The 23064-nt window shown below is 38.5% G+C and overlaps 1 protein-coding gene across 1 annotated transcript in view; it reads right to left on the reverse strand.

Annotated features, from left to right (window-relative positions):
- Itgbl1 (integrin subunit beta like 1) overlaps positions 1–23064 on the reverse strand; it is a 186291-nt gene that overhangs the window by 87406 nt on the left and 75821 nt on the right. Inside the window, exons 3-5 of the mRNA XM_038310288.1 lie at positions 13648–13794; positions 4970–5092; positions 1291–1431 (exon numbers count right to left, since the gene is read on the reverse strand). Of these exons, the coding sequence (XP_038166216.1) occupies positions 1291–1431; positions 4970–5092; positions 13648–13794 (411 nt within the window). The remainder of the gene's footprint in view (positions 1–1290; positions 1432–4969; positions 5093–13647; positions 13795–23064) is intronic.

Below are 23064 nucleotides of genomic sequence, written 5' to 3' on the forward strand. Positions count from 1 at the left end.
ACACATGCACGTAGAGGGCAACATTACACCCACAGACATACAGCCAATTCTTAAGCATCAAATCACAAAGTTTAAATATGCCTAAGATAAGACGGGCAAAGACAGGGAACAAGAAATACCATAGAAAATTCATGATACGTGTGACAAGGGCTGACCCTGCAAACAGCTATTACCAGGAGTTCTGAGTGGCACCATAATAGTGAGTTCAAATTATTTTGGATATCAGATTATCACTGGCAATGAAGTATGCATAATCTGGAGGCTTTGAGGATATGCCTGTATAAACTACAAGTGTTGAATCTGAAGCCAATCAAAGGATTTAGGCAGGACAGAGGTGCTTATGAACACAGTGTGAGCTAGCGTGATTTGTAGTAGGAAGCAGTTCACATAAACAGATGGTTCCCATTGCCTTTTTTTGTGATAAACCAAGAATTTTTGACTTCCATCTTCTATAAACTCTTAACTCTTTTCTATTTATCAATATTTAGCACAGTGTATCAAGGATATCCCTACGAACATATGAACATTGTCTTTTAAAATGACTTGTACCTTTATAGAAATTAGAAAGAGGGCTTACAACTTTCTATATTAATGGTTTTAAAGAAAGCAAAAAAGTCACTTGTTTATAACCAGGTATACAATATTAATAAAATGTTTAATTTTTATTTTATACCAATAGTTAATAACTTTAAATTATATTTGATATGAATAATTTACAATTTATGTTTAAAGTCAGTCTACAACTCATGGGATTATTTGGTGCATGGTTTCTGTTATATATTGTGTTCCATACAGTTTTAATATTGCAGAAGTTAAATTTATCAATACCAATACTGCATTTCAGCCAAGCCTTCCATTACCCATGAGTAAGACAGGAGGGCTGTCGACTGCCCTCTGGATAATCAGACACTCAGGCTGTTGATGGCTCTGTTAGTCAGGAGACATTTGGCACGGCATCTCCAGGAACTGCCTTTTAGCTGTGCTGTACCAGTTTTGGACAGATGCCAGCGAAATTTCAGTCCCCATACTAACTATTTGCTCAAAAAAAAAAAAAAAAAAAAAAAAAAAAAAAAAAAAACTTAAAGAATGACAGCAAATTTATGTTTTCTTTATCTATTTAGGGAAGAACAAGAACAAAAAGATTATTTGTGTCAATGTGGATTTCTAGCAAAGCAAGTGATTATGAATAGCATCACTCCCACGCTGAAGGAAATGCATCGAGAAGACGTCTTATCAGTGATGAGCTTTGTTTACCACCCGGTTATGTAGTAACGTGTATGAGTGACACACCTCTGTTGCTGCAGATTTTGCCATCTGGAGATGTGCATCTTCGTTTGCTTTCCCAGGGGGTGATGTCACACTGGAATTCGCATTTATCTCCATGCCAACCAGCCTCGCAGTAACAGTTTCCACAGTAACACTTCCCATGGCCTTTACCCAAAAAGAATTTTATACAGTGAGGAAAAAAGCAACTTTTCAAAGTACCATTAACTTTCTATTTCTTCAAAATCATTTTTGTTTGCCTTTGTAAATAACAAGGGCTCCCAGAACCTTGCTGAAAATAACCAACTTATGTATATTTTTCTTCCAGTTGAGCTTGTATCTGTATAATTATACAAATAAAAGCAGCCAATATATATTTGCCTTGGCCTACACAGAAAGTGATTATAAAGAAAGTATTTGTAAAGAAATGACAAGATTGACTATGGAAGTCCAGTACTATTTGAAGTACATGCATCACTTGAATGTATGCAAGCCTTGTTGTGTGAATGTTTCTTGAAACAGTCATTAAAATGTTTTATTTGCAATCAACTATTAAGAAAGCAGCAGTGCATATTTACTTAGATATGTCTTATTCATGGCTGAAGAAGCATTCTCAAACTATAGGAAATATTTCATCCTTTAATTCTACTATGTCCCACAAATTGTTGACTTGTGGAATATTATTTAACCAGGCAAAAATGTGTTTTATTTGTTTATGCTGCAAAATATTACTTTATCTGTGTAAAGGTGTGTTACTTTTGTTTATGCTGCATTTAATTGTGTAAAGACTGTTTCATCTTGCCTACCTAAGGTACATGATTGGTCTAATAAAAAGCTGGATGAACAGTAGCTAGGCAGGATAAAGAATAGGCAGGGCTGGTAGGCAGAGGGAATAAATGAGAGGAGAAATGTTGGTTCAGAAAGAAGGAGAGATGGAGGAGAGAGAGAGAGAGATGCCAGGGCAAGCCACCCAGTCAGCCACAGAGTAAGAAGGAAAGAAAGACATATAGAATAAAGTAAGGCAAAAAGCCCCAAGCCAAAACACAGATAAACAGAAACAGGTTAAATTAAAAGAGCTAGTCAGAAATGAGCCTGAGCTAGACTGAGCATTCAAAACTATCAACAAGTCTACACATCATGATTTGGGAGCTGGTTGGTGGCTCAAATCAAAAAGTCTAGTACACACAATGTTGTGTTCTGCCATGTGGAAAGTTCCACATTAAACTAATGAAATGCAATGCATTCTTGGTCTGACAATAAGACTCCCACTCTTGTGTCAAGAATATACAAATGAGAGCTAAGCAAAAATCCCACACTGTAATAGCCACCTTGTTATAATTTTCCACATTTTCACTTGGACAACCCACCAAACTATCTGCAACAAACTGCCATCCCACTTCCATCCTGAATGTCTATCTGACCTTCTCTAAAATGCTCCAAAATATCTTCAAATTCGTTTTCTGTGTGCCCTCATCTTTATAATTATCCCACTCAAACATGGATGAATGTCCTCTTTATTTTCTATTCTGTACTTTCTTAATCATAAAAGGTTGTATTTTGTGAGACTCTGACTAACATATTCATTCTTCCATTTCCTTCTTCCAGGGCTGCAACTCTGGGATGGCCATGAATATGTGCCTGCTTGGCTGCTTTTTAATTGCTTACTAGTTTAATTTTTATTGTAACATTATGGTATCCTTTTAATAATGAATTATAATAAATACCCATACTTTATATGTAAGCTCTTAGATTACTTATAAAATTCAATGTTAAAGAAGAGTTTGTTTAAAAATAATCATTAAGATAAGGAGCTAATTCTGATTAGATACGGGTTAGATCTAGGAAAGAGGAGAGGGGAGGGGAGCTGGGAGAGTGGAAGTGGAGTAAACTGTGTTCAGGATGTATTGTATGAGGGAAGAACCCATTTTCAAAAAAAGGAATAAGAGGTTAACTAGAAAATAAAACTCATGTAAAGGTACACTTTAAAGCAGATATGGAAAATAATTCAAATGAAGGGTGAGGAAAGACATTGGGACAACAGAAGAATCAGGACAGTGCATCTCCTCGGCAACAACTGGTAAAGGAAAACATCTTTTCCTGTGTAGTATCAATGATAGACTATAAAATCCTTTCTCAACAGATTGTTGAGATGCGAATGACACATGGAAAGCTCTAGGATTCTGAGCAGCCTCACTCCCACAGAGTGTTACTGGATACCGGCATCCGTGGTTAGAAACGATGAAATTCCAAACAAGTGGAAACACCAAGGAACAAAGGTGAAAGCTAAACATAACCTATTACATGGTTTCAAGTTTATTTTTAATTTGCATATACAAATAAGCTTCCCCCACCCCCAGGAATGTATAGCAAAACTCATTGATCCCACAACATTTTCTCTTAGACCTTACTGATCATGAGCTGTAATAAAACACTCAGATTGTAACTACTTAATGTCCATGGGTAATTTAACTGCATCTTGAACTAAACCCTTTCAAAAATGTTCTAGAATCTGGCCTAGGCTGGTGACTCAGAACAGTTTTCTTTGCATTTGTTTATCCTGATTGTACATGCAGGTGACCAGGGATATAAGTCATTTCAGTTTAAAATAAGAACATTTGGGCAACCCTACATGACTATCTGCAAGCCACAATAATGTTAAGAAATTGGCAACCCATCACATGGCTGTGATGACTTCCTGAAGCTGTTATCGCTGAGTTCTAGTATCCCTGACCTTCCTAGGATATGCCAAACTTAATTAAGAAGGATACAATCCTTTTGGAAAGAGTATACAAAGGTTTACTTAGTTAAAGTGACTCTCACACGCTGTTCTCTCCTACCATTTCATTGTACCAACCAAGGCTGCAAATGGACACTCTGGGCAAGGGCTTGCCATGAGATGAGCAGAAAGCAAACTAAAGAACAGGTGATGTGAAGGTGCTCTTCTCAGGGACCTGTAAACTCCAACGTGAATGGTGAAGGGTCAGAAACACAGTTCTAGTGTTAGACAGACACCAGTATGGAAGCTTTCATACAGGCGATTTAGCGCTGTACACATTGATCCTGTTGCCTAAGTCTCTGTTCCCACCCTTTGAGTAGATACAATTGCAGAGTGATTCTTTCAGGTATCATAAGACATAATATATTGCATATAAAGCATGTATTACAGCCATTAATAATAAGGAATGGGCAAACAGTGCAAGAGAAAAAAATTACTGAATGATAGTGACACAGAAACTGTGAGGAGGGATAGTATTATCTACATCTAGGAGATGCTAAGGAGCTAAATTAGGCTAACCATACCATATTACTCCAGTGTCCCCATTAGCTCATGGAACTATCTAGAGACTTATGATTTAGAAAAAGAATAAAACTAATGTAACAGTTAAGAGATAAGGAAAAAATAAAAGACGGTAACTAATGTGAACAAAAGAAATGCTATCCTAATAGGACTACTTCATAGTTATGCTGCTGGTTTGTTGCGCGGATAATGTTGCTCTCCTCTGGGGAAATCTAGTTTTGGATTTAAATAGTTCTAGAATACCCATACTCTGAAGGCCTTTGTTTAACTCTGCTTACCTGATATGTTTCTAAGCACAAGTTCAAACTGAATTGGAGGGGAACTTTATATAAAGTTTGTATAAAGGAAAGCATACAATGAAACAGGTGAAGAACAGGGACTCTGACTTCCTACGCTTAACATACCTACCTCCACAGATTTCTTCCGTTTCGTCGTCTATGCATTCTCTATCGTCACACTCGCAAAATTGGCCATAAACAAGTCCATTTGCATCTGGATTATCACACTTGCACCTGCCACAGTGGCATGTTCCTGAAGCAGGGAGACAATGAGAGGAATGTTTACACTAGAGATTATAATTAATAACGCTTTCCCATATTTCTTTCAAATAGGTAGAGAAAAACCAATTTAATGTTCCAATTAAACATTCCTGTTGTTATGGTGAGGTGGAAGGGGATGGTACTTTTTTTGAAATTATTGTGGTACAAAAATTATAATTTGTACTTCATAGTTATTATTGTTGACCTCCAGTAGTTTAATGAGCACCAATGTGACCCCCTCAAAACATGGAGGTCCTTATTTCTGTCTTTTGGAACAAGTAGTGAATGAATGTCTAACTGAGTCAAAGGGAACTAAGACACTTTTGGGTTTCTGACTAGGGGAGTCTTGCTCATCTTACCCACCAGTGTTTATTCAATGTTGGACCAAACTATTCAAATAATAAATGCTTAGATAAGTATAAAATAAATGCCAGTAAACATGCAAATAAACAGTGTATGTCCAGTGATGGTGCCACATCTCAGCACTAGCTGACATTCCTGTAATGGAGATGACAGGGCCACAGTGGATTTTCTTAGGTACAGATTCTTGTGACCTCAACAGAATCTCAAAGCACATCAGGGAATATTGGAGATCCTGAAAACATTGGATCTCCCACAAGTCATATGCTCATCCAAACAGAGTGTTTAGCTACACCCCACAAAAGTCATTTTACTGAAAGCAGCATTTTATTCAATAGTAACAAGTCAGATGTCTTGCTCTAACAAATAGATTTCCATTTTGAATTGATCCTCATGGCAATTGACGTATGAAAGTTTACACTGTATGAGTTACCAGGGTGGCCCTAATCTCTGGAAATTCAAAAGGCAATCAAGTCATCCATAGAAAATAAGTGTGTTAAAATAAATAGAGAAGTGTAAATGCTGCAAAGGCTCATAGTGAGGAAAGTCAACTGAGAGCTGGAGGTCAAAGAAAAGTGCTGAGGAATAAATAAAAAACCAAACAAACAGATAAATAATAAATAAATAAGATATAAAAGCAAAGCCTCAGTTGTAATGATATTTTGTTTGTAGTATAACAAATAAAGTTTGCCTGAATATCAGGGTACAGAGCTAAGCCACCAGTTAGTCATAGAGGCCAGTCGGTGGTGACACACACCTTTAATCCCAGCATCCAGGAGGCAGAGACAGAGGGATCTCTGTGAGTTCAAGGCCACCCTGGGCTGCAAGAGATTGATCCAGTCTAAAAGAGAAACAGATCCAGGTGGTGGTGGCTCCCACCTTTAATACCAGTACTGGAGAGTCACATGCCTTTTATCCCAGCACTAGAGATGTGGAGACAGGAAGGGATATGGTTGGGCAGAGAGAGGAATATAATGCTGGAGGAGACAGGAGCAAATGCAGTCTGAGGATTCATAGGGAAAATATCTCCCCTTCAGTCAATAGAGGTAAAAAGTCTCTGTTTCTCTGATCACTCAGCTTTCACGCCCTAATATCTGACTCTAGGTTTTTATTACTAAGAACAATTAGAATTCACACTACACTCAGTGGTTGAAGAACAAATAAATAGGCCTGAAAAGTATCATCAAACAAACAAAATGACTAGACAGAAGCTTCTAAAAGCGGTGTAGTTGATGCTAAAGGTCTCTTACATCTGTGTTTTTACAAGGACTACAAGAAAAGACAAGCATCTAGATTAGGTAATTCTTGTTGCACGGAACATGAGCTGAAACTGAGGGAAATCTGTGCTAAGAAATTAATGATGAAGAAATTAAAGGTTACTGTAGGATGGCACTATAATTGGATAAATGATGGCAGAGAGGAGAAAATACAGGCATATTTGAGAGATTGTTGGTAAGCAAAACAGACAGCATTCAGTGGTCAGTTGAGTATAAAGCATGGAGGGGGTCTCAGAGAAATTAAGAATGATATTGGGCCTGAGTGTAGGTATAGTAACTATTCTGTGCATGGTAACAGAGAAAAACATGGGCTTTCCATTCAGGTACAGTTACAGTCAAAGACAAGTTTTGATCCTATCTGGTTAAGAATTGTTTAGATTGAGATCACTTCTACTTCTCATTCTCAGATGCACATGTTCACATAATCTCTTGTTCACAGGATAACTGTGAGTCTGAGTGAGAAATCCAGCAGCCTTTCCCTTCTGAAGGTTCTGCTGTGCCTAGTGCATAAGAGGCTTTCAGGAAACCATTGATCTTTCTTCTTCCCTGTTGAGAACAACAGTGCATTAGTCATACTCCAATTATCTTTTCCAGAATCACCTTGTGTCTAAGGACCTTGACAGAATTCTTATTTTCATGCCTTCCATATGCTTCTGCTGCACAGATCACCTGCAATTTGCTACTATCTGTAAGAAGGCCTCCTCTCACAAAACCACAAATGAACAGTTATTTTGCAGAATCTGACTTTGTTGTTTTGTATGTTGAGGGTACTCCTGTGAATCTGATTAAACTCAATTATCTTGTCCTACTTTTTTCTGGAACCTATTTTAACTTATAAATATTACTTGAAATATAATGCTATAATTTCAGTACTGCTTCATTTAATTTTTTCTCTCATTATCACCTTTCTCTCTTCCTTTCACATCTCTTCTTGCTGTCTCTTCCACCCACATATTTAGTCATTAAGCTTTTGTGTGACCTATTATGTTATTGCCAAAGTACTATAGGAGGTAATAAGATAAAGAAAATTAAGCAAATCAAGGACCAGAAAGAAAACTGCAGATGATATAAATGTAAACCTCCATATTTTATAAATATACAATACACACGTACGAAATCAGAAACTATAAGAGAAAAAAATATTCATAACAGATTCAAAGCAAGTGTTATACAAACCTGATGGGTTCTGCAAGTAGAGAAAGATGTTAGGAAGAAGTAAATTCTTAAGTTATTACTGATAAATAGAGAAAATTTCAATAAGTGAATTAAAACACCAAGGAGACTTGTGGTTACAAGGAAAAATGAATCAATAATTATGATGCAAATAACAGAACAGTTAAGACTCTAATGAATTTGGATGAAAGGGTATAATGAATACATGTGGCAGAGTTGAAGAACATTGGCTAAGGATGTTAGACTTTCCCGGAATACCAGAAGCCTGCCATGGTTTAGCAGCAGAGAACAGTTTGGTGAGAAATGTATACACATAAGTCATTTCCCCTCCAGAAAGATGGGCAGGAACTGCCATGGCCTCACAAGTTTCATGACTCCTCACTGACGTCTTCTACTGGCAGGCTCATTTCCATCCACATATGTGAACCATTCCTCATCAGAGTGGGAAGTCTCCAACAGCTTAGAGACTTCCTGTCTCACCATCCAGCAAAATTCACATCTGAGCCTCCAAGACATGGCAGATGGGAGCCCAAGCAGAGCGCCAGACTCCTGTGTTCCTGCTGTGTCATCTACCTCTCACTCCTGGTTGCCAGTCAATCACACCCTAGGACTGGTAGCATTGTACTTGGTTATTTTAGCTCTAGTTTTTTCTGCTGCCTAACAAATCTGGTTCTCTCTATGGTGACTAGATTTGAACACCAATCTTCATTCTGTTCTAAGGTACTGAGGCTTTACCTTGCTTTGCATATTGGTATAGAGGAAGCTTCTGAAGGTTTTGTTCTCAGTTCCTTCTAAATGTGCCTTTCAATTTATGCCCCACAATGGTTACCCTCTCTCCCTCTTTTATATCCAATTTTCTTCCAGAGAACCAAATTATAATAAAAGGCAAAACTACTAATGGAGATGTCTTAGTTAGAGTTTCTATCACTGTGATAAAACACAATGACCAAAAGTTTGAGAGGAAATGGTTTATGCGACTTACACATTACAGTTCCTCATCAAAGGAGGTCAGCATAGGAAACTGGACTCAGGAGGTGGTGCAGAGGTATATAGGACTGCTGTTCACTGGCTTATCTCTCATGATTTGCTCACCTAGCTTTGTAAAGAATCAAGTACCAAAAAGAAAGTACCAAGTACCACCATCCCAGGGATTGCATTGCTTCGTCTTACAGCCAGATCATTTTCTCAGTTGAAGTTCCCTCCATTCCAGCATGTCAAAACTAGCCAGCACAGGGAAGCAATAAATCTGGAATGGCTGATAATGAATTATTATTGAATTATGGTGGGAATTATTATTAAAGGAGAAGCAGTTAAGAACAAGATTGGCAAAGCAAAACAAAAGACTTAGACATCGAGACAAAATGTGAGGGAAAGAATTACATGTAAATTTGAACGTAACTTTTCCTTTTGGCCTAGAAATCTCACTCCTGATATTTAATCTGATAATAAGATCTCCCAAAGAAAGAAAATACAGATAGGCCAAATAATGCCACTAATTATTATTTATAATTTCCAAATAATAGAAGTTCTAAATGCCGAAGTATAGGAGTCAAATTGATTAAATGGCATTGCGTAGAAAAAAAATGAGTACTAAGCTGTTGAGAAAAGAATAGAAAGACTCTCAGACACACAACTCTCATGACGAGTTGAGTGACAAATGCAGACTGCTAAATAGCGTAGTGATCTTGCTGCCTTGTATGTGAAGGATAAAGGAAAAACACTGGTACTGGAGCTCAGGGAGCACAGTGTTTTCTCAACAAGCATGAGGGCCTGAGTTCAAACCCTAGCATCTATGCAAAACAATAAAATAAAATAAACAGACAAAAGCTTTGTGTGTCTGCTACCTCAGCACTAGAAGACAGAGAAAGGTGGTCCTGGTAGCTTGCTGGACAGACAAGTTAATTGGTAACCTTCCCAGTCAATGAAAGACCCTGTTAAGGCAATAAGATATCCATCATATTGCTTTGAGCTCTATATATCTGCATAGGCACTGTGCATACCCTGCCCCACAAAATACAACGTTAACAAAATACTGAGAGAGAGTGGATGGCACAGGGGGAGGGAGGAGAAAGCCCAAAACAGCAAAGCTAGCTCCTTACAATGTTAATACTTCCCAGATGATAGCATTTCTCTTTTACTAAAGACTGTGATGAATCCCTGAATATGCCTTCTGCACTGTGTTGACTTTGGACTCCTCCTTATACTCTATACCATAATCTATTATTAATATTAAAGGGAAGAAAGGCTAACAAAAAAGCCCTAAAAGTAAAAGCAAACAAATGAATAAGCTCATTTGTGTTTCAAATGGGCGACAAGGGCACCCTATAAAGAGTTTAAAAGGAAGTCAAGTAATTTATGAATGTAGTTTTGACTAGACCCCTAACCTTAGGCATAGTTAGGCTGGGGTGAGGGTGGATGGGGTTGAATTGGAACCAAGTCCATTTTTGTTCCTGTACATTTATTTAGTATAGTTGTATCTATGAACACTTCTTTAAAAACAATTTTAGATGTAGGTAGTATAAAATTAGGCAAATAAGTAAATATATTGATGTTGTGAGAAAGCATCACAGAGGCCAAACTTAGCAACATTTCATTAAAGAATATAAATAATTGGACAGTTGGTATGATGATTAGATACAAAATGGCTCCCGAAAGGAGTGGCACTATTATGAGATATGGTGTTGTTGGAGTGGGTGTGGTCTTGTTGGAGGAAGTGTGTCACTATGGAGGTGAGGTAGAAATCTCTCACATGTTCAAGCTATGCCCAGTGAGACAGTACATTTCCTGTTACCCTCTGATCAATATATAGCCAGTGCCATGTCTGCCTGCATACTGCCATACTCCCTGCCATGATGATAATGGACAAGTCACCACAATTAAATGTTTTCTTTTTTTCTCATTTTTTAATTAAAGATTTCCATCTCCTCCCCTCCTCCTCCCCCTTCCCTCCCCTCACTTCCACCCATACCCCCACTCTCTCCCTCTCCAGGTCAAAGAGCCATCAGGGTTCCCATCACTATGTTAAGTCCAAGGTCCTCCCAACTCCCCCTAAGTCCAGGAAGGTGAGCAACCAAGCTGACAAGGCTCACAGTGAGCCCGTCCATGCTGAAGAGTCCAAGCCCATCGCAATTGTCCTTGGTTTCTCAGTCCTCCTCCACTGTCAGCCACATTCAGAGAGTCTGGTTTGGTCGCCTGTTCCATCAGCCCCATTCCAACTGGACTTGGTGGTCTCCCGTTAAAGTTGCCATGGTAACAGTGTCTTTTCAGAGCAGTTACCATGCTAAGGCAGTGGGCAGAGTGGCACACACCTGTGATTCCAGCAGCAGAGACAGTGGCAGGAAGGCTATACTAAGTTTTAGTCTAATCAGGACTATAGCAAGAACTAACCCAGCCTGGGTTACACAATACGACCTTGCCTTAAAAAATTTAAAACAGCAACATCATTAACACATACACCCTAAAAGAAAAATAATAAAAAGAGGGATGTAGTATAGGTATTTTTGTTTGTACTTTTATAAAATTGTCAGTACTATGCAGCCGAAATCTATGGAAATAGTGAGGGTAAGGGAAAACAGAAAAGATTACACCATAACCCTGTCCCTAGATTAGATCTAGTGAGAAATAGTTGTTGCTATGAAGGATATCATTGAGTCATTGACCACGTGGCACTAGAGCTGGCAATTTGCATGAAAGTATTTATCAATCTTACAAAAGAGGCTACAAATATCTTAAAATATACTTTCTACTTTTATCAAATATGCTTTATCATCTATCAAGACTATTCTGTGCCAGGAACATTATTGCACACCCTTAATACCAGCTCTTGCAAAGCAAAGGCAGGCTGATCCTAGGGAAGCTGAAACCAACCTGGTCTGTGTAGCAAGTTCCAGACTTTGTCTCAAGAGGAAAAAAGGACAATTCTGCATACTTTCTCTTTCATGTAATATTGATACGCCAAGTCATATTCCCTAAAACATCTTCAGATTAAGTAACATTTATTTATGTGTCTTTATGTGTGTGTGTTTATGCATATACGTGTGTGTGTGTGTGTGTGTTGGCAGATTATGAGTTAAAGAAATTATACTGAAAGCAAAGAAAAGACTACAGTAAGCAGAGATCTGAAGAAACTGTCTTGAACACAGTCTGATCTAACTGCTCAGCCTGCTCATTCTGGCCTAATACATCCTAACACCCCTTGTTCTGTATACAGTCCTGATTCCATTAGCAAAACACCCTGACTGAGCTTAATCTACAGTAAGCAATTTGTCACAGCAGACTGTGGAAAAGTCCAAGCTCTGATTACAAAAGAGATCCACCAATAATGTAAGCTTCGGGGGTGGGATATTTGTGCAAATACTCAAAGGCTTGCCTTTATCACGTGGAACAAATCTTGTACCTCTGGATTTGACCACCCATATGGCCTCAAAACACACACTGAGTAAACTAATAACAATAGCCAAGCAGCTGTTCTTCATAACCTGTTACGCACATTTTCATGCTGTGGGGTTGGTGAAAAAGCTTTCTGACCTGCAGTACTTTCTTACCAGTTTGAATTTCTCCCTCTATTGCTGGTGTAGAAACAAGCAAAGGCCACAAGAATAGGATACCAAACAAGCTGACACCAAGCAACTCTCTAAGCAAAGAAGATGCTTCGTGCACTCATAGTCACTGAAAATAAATCTCTCACTCTCAAAAAAAAAGTTCACATTACATATCAAAACAACTGAAACTGAACCTCGAGGGCAGCATGTGAGCACAGAAGTTTTAGTACATTCATTGAATGCTCAGGTTTAACGCAGTGGAGAAAGAGGGACTTTGAGGTCCACGTGTGCACACTGAGGCAACTTAATTACAATTAGAGTATTAACTACCACTTCACTGTAAACTGCAACTGTTCTGTTTTGTGTGGTTTTGATAATTATTTTAACAATTTTTTGTAACTCTTAAGCAGTATTTCTAAATAACTCCTATGAAATACACAAATATTTTGGAAAAAAAAAACAAAAAAAAAACAAATAAAAAAACACCCAAACCAAAAAAAAACAAAACAAACCAAACAAACAAACAAAATACTTTGCTATCACTGTATCTTCAAGGCTGGTCATACCCAGTATCTGAAACTTCTGTCAAATTGAAAATTCCAGCTCCATTGCTGCTACGGTATAAACTCAAAGCACTTTTGATATCTAATATAAAGTAAGTGAGTCAGTCATGTAAGTCTTGATCAACGCTTTAGTTCAGCACCCAGCATCACTGGTCTCTACTTATACAAAACATCACACAGCTTCATTTCTGGTGGACACCTTGCTTAAAGGATGCATCAGAAACAGCGGGAGACTATCAAGCCAGCAAGTCTCAACAAGATGACATTCTTTTCCTTAACAATTTATCTAAATTACATTTTAAAATGCATACACAAGAGTGGTCTCATTCAGATGTTCATCATTTCTACATGTCTATAAAATTCCATTGAAATCCAAATTTTGATTATTTTTTTTTTGCAATCTCTTCATTTATTTTTTAAACAATATTTTCTCATTTTACATACCAATCTCAGTTCCCTCTCCCTTCCCTCCTCCCAATCCTCCGACCTTCCCCACCCCATCCACTGCTCAAAGAGGGTAAGGCTTCCCATGGGGAGTCAACAAAGTGTGGCACATGACTTTGAGGCAGGACCAGGCCTTGGTCCAAAGTTTGATTATTTTAATGAAGAACTGTACAGGGATGTAGCTCTTACCTGCGTTGGAGCAGATGACATCTTGAGAGTTCCTGCACATCTGGTTGCTGATTTTTCTTGTCAGGTTACACTTGGTTGGGTACTGGCAAGCGTCCCCAGACCAGCCCACATCACACTTGCATTTGCCGCAGTCACAAGTACCATGGCCTGAGAGATCAACAACAGTTAGTGAGACTCAGACTCTTTTTAACCAAGGAAGGGTCTATCATAACAAGAACTCTTAAGAGTGGTGTTGCTTCTGCTATTTGTACTGGACTCTCACTGGAACTCCTCTTGGTTATCCTACCATTGCCTTGTGGCCTAGCGATTCTGTGGCTTTGGATCTGCAGGACCGTATCCTTCACATGCTCTATCAGGTCATAGATGGAATGGATGTTGAGTTGGGCCAACTCACAGCCTGGTTCTTAGCCTGGCTGGTAGCTGGGTTGGTCAGCCCACTAATTTTCCCTCATCCCACCACAGTGCAAGCTCTCCAGCATTGACCCAGATAGCTCACCTAATGCAGCCTGCAGCAACAGGTAGGACCAGTTCCTTCTCTCACTCCCTCAGGTGGCTTACCTGCACCCACAGCACTAAGGCCAGTTCTACTGTGTTACCCAGGAAAGATGCAGATGCAGTGCCCACTCTCCTGAGTGCTCAACTGGTGAGAGACAGGACCAGCTCTCCCGCCCTCATATCCCTGAGGCCAGCTCTCCCTCCTGCCACATATGGTGCGGGGATGGGGTAGAGAATCTTTCCTTCACCCATGCCATTACACGGGCAGATGAGGGCAAGACCAGCTCTCTTATGTTGATAGTATTGGGACCAGTTCACCATCACCTCCACCACCACCACCCCTGCCAACAGGGTCATCTCTACTGTGCTGCCCAGGCAAGATGCAGGATCTGCTCTCCTGGGTGCTGCAGCAGTTAAGGAGAAGGAACAGCTTTCCTGCTATCTTAACCCTGGGACCAGCTTTCCCACCTGCAGCAGGTGACAAGAAGCAAGAAACAAGGTGGGTGTGGGAGTCATTCGTGCAACCGCAGCCAGCACATTTGCAGCCCCATCAACAGGGTCAACTCTGCTGTGCTGCCCAGGAGAGGTGCAGGGCTCTCTCTCCATAGTGGAAGTAGACAAGTTCCTTTCTGTTGATAAATAATCTTAGCATTGTATTGATTCTTTAATGATACTAATATTTTAGGTGAACTGCATGCATCGCCACTTCTCCCAGTTCCATTTGAGCCACGTCTGATGGTTAATCACAATAAAAAGGTAGTTCATATCAACAGCAAAAGATGTAGAATTTGCTTAGAAGCTAAATAACTATGGCATTTGTGATTGGCTGATTAAAGAATAAAATGACTACTTCATGATTCTTTTATATTCATGGAATACCTTACATTTTAATTTGAAGACGTGTGTGTGTGTGTGTGTGTGTGTGTCTGGAGATAGTAAACATTTTATAGTTTTGTGAGTCAAAGATTACAGAATTTTTTTTAAAAATGATATTAAAAGATAGAGAAAAATAAAGGACACATACAGGATAGGAATAAATACTCCATGCCATAATGACCCCAAGATCATCAGTGAAAACAAAGATCTAAGGAGTTTATTACTCAAAGTGGCCCTGGGAAACCTAAGTTCTATTCTATCATGATCTCTTGTCACATTTGTAAAAAGCAAATATTAGGACTTCATGCCTTTGTTCAACCCACAAAGTACAGAGATGCACCTCCAACATTCTTTTGTCTCCCAGACATGTCATTCATCCCCATCATAATATACTTCTGTGAGTCATAGTATGACCCCTAATTCATGTGACCCAGAACCAGGTTCACATTTCTGGGGTCTAAAGGAGGTTTTAGATAGTCCATGGCCACATCAAGTTCTAGCCAGAAAAATAATCTGCAAGCCTGACTCTATGGAATGACCAGTTTGGGTTTTTCTTTTCTAAAACTTCAATTCCCATAACTCTGAAATTCAGTATTTAAATGAATAATCCAGCAGACTTGAGAACAAGCCCATTGACCTTCAAGTAAGTTCTAAGGAGTCAAGGGAAAACAAACACACAAAACAAAAAATGTCAGAGAAAAACAAAACAAGACCCAGCCAATTCAGTGGGGACAACATGTACAAGATTGCTTTCATTCTTTGCAGCCTCAGTCATGGTGAAGCCAGTCACAGTAAAATATGAAATCAGAACTTCAATCCCAAGGAAGAATTCTGAGACCTAGTCCTGTGGCTGAGGTAACGCTTTGCTCCTACAGTGATATAGAAAGGGTTATGTGAAAAATCGTCAAGTCACTGCCACTAGATTACCACTTCCTGATGGATTTTAGAACAATGTGAAACTGCCCTCTCCCTGGACTTCTGGTGGGTAGTTTGAATGTAATTGATTCCCATAAGCTCATGCGGAGTGGTACTATTTAGAGGGGAGGGTTGTTGGAGTAGGTATGACCTTGTTGAAAAAAGTGTGTCACTGTGGGGGTGTGAATTTTTCACATATCCTCAAGCTGTATCCTGTGTGGTGGTTTGAAAGAAAATGGCCACCAAATGAAGTGGTAATGTTAGAAGTTGTGGCCTTATTGGAAGAAGTATGTCACTGTGGGGGTAGACTTTGAGTTCTCTTTTGTTCAAGCTTCCCTCACTATAACTATCAGTTAACTTCCTATTGCCTGTTAGATGTAGGACTCTCAGCTACTCCAGAACCATGTCTATCTTCACACCACCATGCTCCCTGCCATGATGATGATGGACTGAACCTGTCAGACTGTAAGCTGTCATTTCAATTAAATGTTTTTCTTATAACAGTTGCCATGATCATGGTGTCTTTCCACAGCAATATAAACCCTAACAGAAGTTGGTACCAGGGACTAGGGTATTATTGTGATAGGCCTGACCATACTGGAGGAATTTAGGCTTTGGAAGTTTGGGTTAGAAAAACAGTGGGATACTTTAAGCTCTGCTTATTGAGAAATACCAGCAGGAGCATGAAAGACCGTGGTATTAAGAGTTATTTGAATTGTGGGGGGCTGGCTCAAGATATTTCCGAGGAGAAAAATTTTAGCATGTTGCCTAGAGATTATTCTTGTGATATTTCAATGAAGAATGTGGCTGTTTTTGCCCTTTTCCAAAGAGACTGCCTAAGTTTAAATGGAGAGTTTGGGATAAATTCTGTTGGCAGAGAAAAATCTCAAAACAACATAGTGTAGACTCTGTTATGCGGTTATCAGTGTCAACTCTAAGGGGATTTATAATGAAAAGGAACAAGCTGAGAAAGGAAAAATACAAAATGTACAATTTGCAGAGAAAAGGAGCAACAGGAAGAGGAATGAAGCTAAGTCCTATGCTCAATGACACAAAATTAAGAAATGAAATAAAGAAGTGGAACTACGAGGCAAGATCTCACCCAGGTAAGGAATTAAAGAAAAACTGAGAGCCTGGTGTTGTGGTACGTACCTTTAGTCCCAGGATTTGGAAGGCAGAGACTGCTAGATCTCTGAGTTTGAGGCCAGCCTGGTCTACAAGCCCTAGGATAACCAATCTTGGGCAGTAAGGAACAATAAAGAACAGAAAGCTGGTGAATATGTAATTAAATGAGCGGGACATATGTCCCAGCCCCCAATAAGCAGCAGAACTTGGCAGAATCAGTCACATGGTTCTGGCTTTAGGGATAGAAGAAAGAGGTAATATAATCTCCTTCTCTCACTAAATAAAGCTGCTAAGATCAGCCATGTGTCATGTGTGCCCCTGAATTGCGACCTAGAGAAGCCATTGCATGAAACCTGGATTACCTTGGAGACCCCAAGATATTGGAGATGACACAGATGGATGGAGATGGGATAATATCTTCCCGGGAAAACTGATAACGGGGAGTGTATACTTCTTATACATGCAAAAATAAAGCTTTCAGAGATTTTACTGGGATTTCTCAGAATTTATGGACTTGAAATATCTTACTATTATCCAGGTATTAAATATAATAAAATGCTTTAGAGTTTTGAATGTTGTACCAGCCCATGTTTTGAGACATATTCCATTTTGGTCTCAGCAATCATATTTTGACATATTCTCTTATAGCTTATGTGTATCTGGTAATATTCATTAACGATTTATATGTCTATTTATTTGCTTACTTATTTACATACTTACTGATGTGGGATTCCCCTCTGTATGCTGTGATTATCATTTATGAATAAAGAAAGCTCGCTTGGCCTGATAGGGTAGAACTGAGCTAGGCAGGGGAAACTAAATTGAATGCTGGGAGAAAGAAGGCAGGGTCAGAGAGAAGCCATGTAGCCCTGCTGGAGCAAGATGGAACTTTAGCCAGAAACCCACAGCCACGTGGCAATACACAGATTAATAGAAATGGGTTAAATTAAGATGTAAGAGTTAACCAATAAGAAGCTAGAGCTACTGGGCCAAGCAGTCATTTAAATTATACAGTTTCTGTGGCATTATTTCAGGACCAAGTATCCAGAAACAAACAAGCAGCCTCCTCCTACAATTTGCTTACTTAATTTGATTTTTTGAGGCAGGGTTTCTCTGTGTAAGAGCTCTGGCTGTCCTGGAACTTGCTTTGTAGACCAGGCTGGTCTTGAGCTCAGAGAGATCAACCTGCTTCTACCTCCTGATTAAATATGCTGGGGTTAAAGGCATGTGCCTCCAACTGTGTCTGTATTCTTAGATTACATTGTTATGAAGGTCTCTTGTTAAGAGTGCTATCTAAATTTAGTTTACAGGAAAGCTTGACAAAATGATTTGAGATGTGTGTTCTGATTTTCCATTTGGGGAATAGAGGTTGTATATAATCAGCATTATATTATCCACAAGTTTTGATAACTTTTCTGGTTTAGGCTGTCTTTTGGTGGTGATGGTGCTGTCAATGAATTTTCAAGACAGGGTTTCTCTGTGTTGCTCTGGCTGTCCTGGAACTAGCTCTGTAGACCAGGCTGGTCTTGAACTCAGAGAGATCTACCTGCCTCTGCCTCCCGTGTACTGGGACTAGAGGCCGGCACCCGCACCACCTTGCAACTATCTTTTTATCACATGTTTAATAATTATTTATTATCTTTCTTCTGTAATGGGACAATAAGAGAATCTTTTTCATTTTTTTATGATTTTGTAGGTTGTACCTTTTAGCAAATCAGCCCATTTCATTTAAACTGTTGAATTTATGTTTATAATAAAGCAGATCATGCTTTTAACAGTAGTAGTAGTAGCTACTAACCACTGAAGTGGTGCCATCATTTAGTGTTTTCCTGGGCTTATTTGTTATGTAAAGATCATGCGTTTTGATATTTTTAAAGAATTATCTTTTGATACTTCCTCTTTAATTTCATTAATTTCTCCATGAACTTTTATCATCTCATTAGCTTTCCACCCTAAATTTAATTAGGTCATCCTTTCTTTGTGCTTTAAAGTAGTGTGATAACTAATTTTAAGCATTTCTTCCGTTCCATTATAAAATTTGATGCTGCAAATTTTTCTAAGTAATCTTCCTGTATGTCACAAAATTTGCTACATGGTATTTTTATTTTCATTTAGGTTAACATTTTAACACCCCAAAATGATTACTTTTTGACCTAGGGGTTACATAAAAATGCACTATATATGCTATAGACTTTTAAAGGAATTTATCAGAAATGTTTCTTTGGTTTTTATTCATTTCAGTATGGTGTAATACTACAGAGTCTACTTTAAATTTCTAGAGGTTTGTTGTATGGCTCCGAGTTCCCATCTTGTTTAACTTCTCTTATGCATGTCATTCCATGACGTAATGATGTAAACCAGGTCAAGCTGGTGAGGGTTTCATTTAGGCTTTTTAATCAATCTTCTATCTGTTTGCTCTGTTGATTGCTGAGCAGAGAGTGTTCACATCTCCAACTGTGATTATTGATTCTCAATTTTCATTTCAGTTGTGCCATTTTATTCTTGATGTCTTTTGGGCTCTACTGTAAGTGCACAAAATTTGGCTTTCTCGCCTTGCTACAGAATCATAACTGCTTTGTTATATAGTATCCTTACCTGAATGTTAAACCCTGCCTCAGAGTCCACAAATCAGCAAGGCTGTTCTTTCTTTAACTACTACATAAATATTTAAATGAAATACATTCTTTTTATTCGTTTACTTTTGACCTAGCCATATCTTACATTTTTACTCATTTCTTATATATGTCATGTGGTTGGAACTTATGTCTTAACTGACAGCCTTCATCTTTTAATTAGCATTCTCTGATCAGAGTTCAGAGTATTTTTATACTTTGGGTTCATATTTATCATCTGTTTTCATATTTCCACTTTTAATTCCCTTCTCTTTTGTTAGTGGAGCATTATTTATGATTCTAAGTTTTCCTCTACTAACTAATACTGCATAGTAGTTTACAGTGGATGTACACTATTATTCTTTAATTAACTAGAGTTTACTTTCAAATACTTTGTATGTGGTGTTAGGAACATAAGAGGTCAATTACTTAATCTTTCCTTCTCATTCTCTGTGCTATTTTGCTTTTGCATAGACATGCCTCACATTAAAGGTAAGAAAATAATATGTTGTTATTTTGTTTTGCATTATACAGCTGTTCTCAATTTAGGTCAAGTAAAACCAGGTAAATGTTAGTGCTGTTTCATGGTAATTCATTTCATTTCTAGCCGTCTTCATCTTTTTGGTAGATGAGGTAATTTCCAGTGTCATAGCCCTTTGCCTGATGAGGTTTATATTTCCTTAGAGTAAAGCTGCTGTGATAAATATCCTTAAATGTAAAGTCCATCATTTTGATTTAAGAAAACACATTTTTTGCTAGATGCAGTCACTGTTGCTTTTCATTCCTTTGAGAGTGTTAAAAGTGTCTCTCCATTTTCCTCTTGCCCACATGATTTCTGACAAGAAGTCTCCAAAGATTATCATCTTTGTTCTTCTGCATTTAACGTATCTACAATCCCCTGTCATTCCAAGATCTTCTGTCTTTACTCTGAGCAAACTGAGTACGATAGAGTTTCCTTTCAGGTGTGTGTTCTTCTTTTCCATACTTTCCCCCAGGTGTCATAGGCGCCCTAGAAAACAGCATTGATTTGCTTTTCACCAAACAGAGAGAAAAGCTCTTGTACTATAGGGAAATCAGGACCATTCATATAAAAGTTCTCATAAGCATAGAAGTTTGCTGGTCTTCCTAAGGTGTCGAGTTCATGAGTCACTTTGAAAAGCAATTTCCATTCTCTTTAGTAAGCACTCAGTGGGATTTGATAGGAAGAAAGTGTGAGGATAGTGTGGGACACACACACACACACACACGCACACACTGTTGCAATGTCAAATTCCAGGCCTTCCTATATTCTTCCGTACACATGCTGCCCCATGAGAGCCTGGGTGTTCCCCCCACGAAAGTTAGGGCTCACACCTCGTCTCCCTCCAGCTGCTCATCTGTTCATAATTAGGCCTCGTTGCTTCTCCTGTGATTCCAGATTAGTTTGAAAACATAGGAACCAGCAGTTTGACTACTTTTTTCTAGTGCCAGGTTATAAAAACTAGACTTTCTAGCTCTCTGCATCCCAGATGGAAACTAAAATCATAATTTGCTTCGGGGGTAAGCTCATCAAAAGAACATAGTAATTGGGGCTTGCTTTCCCAGCTCTAACAAGACTGTGTAGTCCATGTTTAGATAGAGGTTATAAATATGAACAAGGCTAACATGAGTCACTTCAGTAATTCAGTCATTCTTAACCATCATCGGTAATGTCTGCTTGTTTTAAATTTTAAAATCACACAATGGATATATAATGTTTAATTTGAAAGTATTTGTTCATATGTAAGTTGTTTAACTGGCATTATTTAAAAACTAAAATTGCTCTCTTTCTTGGGGGTGTCACAACCAGACTATGTTTACTTAAATTTATAGAATGCTTTCTATGATTTCTACTGACAATAATCTTATTGTAAGATTAGCTATAAAATCAGATCCTCCGTAGGTGCTGAATAAATGAGTTCATTGCTACAGCCTCACAGCAACCTTGAAGTAGATGTTTTAATATGAATGCTTAGTTGGCCCTTCCTAATGAAACCCATATGCTTTTTGTTGGGAAATATTATTTTAAGGTATATTACTTTTGTTTATGCTGTGGAACTTTTATTTAATGATGTAAAAATGTGTTACTTTTGTTTATGCTGCATTTGTTTAACTCTGTGATGCTGTGATTCATTCCCTGTCTAAAACACCTGATGGTTTAATAAGGAGCTGAATGGCCAATAGCAAGGCAGGGACAAGGATAGGTGGAACTGGCAGGCAGACAGTATAAACAGGGGAAACAGAGGAGGAGGAGCAAGAGAACAGGAGAGGAGGACTACAGAGGTCAGCCACCCAACCACCCAGCCAGCCAGGGACTTAGAGTAAAAGTAAGATATACAGAAGAAAAGGAAAAAGCTCAGAGGCAAAATGTAGTTGGGATGATTTAAGTTAAAAAAAAGCGGGCAGGAAACAAATCAAGCTAAGGCATAAATAAGAAAAAGCCTGCAGGTATGAGATTAATTAGAAGCTGGGTGGTAGTCCCCCCCAAAAGTATTAGAGTAAATAAAACAACAACAGCTTTTTGTTCAAATATGTAAATTCCCAAGCTCTACATTGTGCCCTACTTTGCAGCAGATTCAAACATGCTTACTTAATAATGGACATGCTCAATTTCTCCTAGTCTTTTTTAGACACTGTTAACTCCCTGGTCTTCCATTCTTCCAAAACCTCAAGGATTATCTAACAATGTAAAAGGTTCATTTTCTAATATAGCAATTTTTTTCATAATTTGAAATAGAAACTTAGCTGTTTTCAGCATAAGGTCACTAGCCATGGTAAGCTTCTCAGTCTAACAAAAGATGACCTTTTAGATATTTCTGTTTTTTGTTTCTGAGGACATTTCGGTGTGAACAATGGAAAAACGCCATATAAAAAGTCTTTTTCCTCAAAATTAAATGGTCTTAGTTTCAGTCTTGCTATGATATTAATAAGCTGCATGATCTTGATGAGAAATTAGAATAGCAAAGGAAAATGGAAGCAATAATTACTGACTTCTGACACTGGCAGGTACTTTATTCAGGCTATTCCAGTTAATTGTCATAATGAGCGGATACGATAGATTTCATTACTCAGTTTTACAAGTGAGGGCACCAAGAGCCAATGTTTATGCAGCTCCGGAGCTCAAAATGCCTTTCTTCCCACCACAGTCGACACCCTCTGCTTAGAAAGCAGAAGTGAGTGGACTGAAGTGAACCATTGTCCCTGCAAAGGTGGTGTAAGGAATAGCTGTGGCCTGGGACTGGACACCGCAGGGTCTGTTTTCCCTGTTTCTTGTTAGAACTCCCATATCCAGAATGTCATCACATATACTCTTTCTGAAAAAAGCAAACTATTCAGAGCATACTCATTACAATTAGGCCACACTGAAACAGGTAGA

The sequence above is a fragment of the Arvicola amphibius genome, chromosome 13 (genome assembly GCF_903992535.2).
Source record: "Arvicola amphibius chromosome 13, mArvAmp1.2, whole genome shotgun sequence".
NCBI classification, from domain to species: domain Eukaryota; kingdom Metazoa; phylum Chordata; class Mammalia; order Rodentia; family Cricetidae; genus Arvicola; species Arvicola amphibius.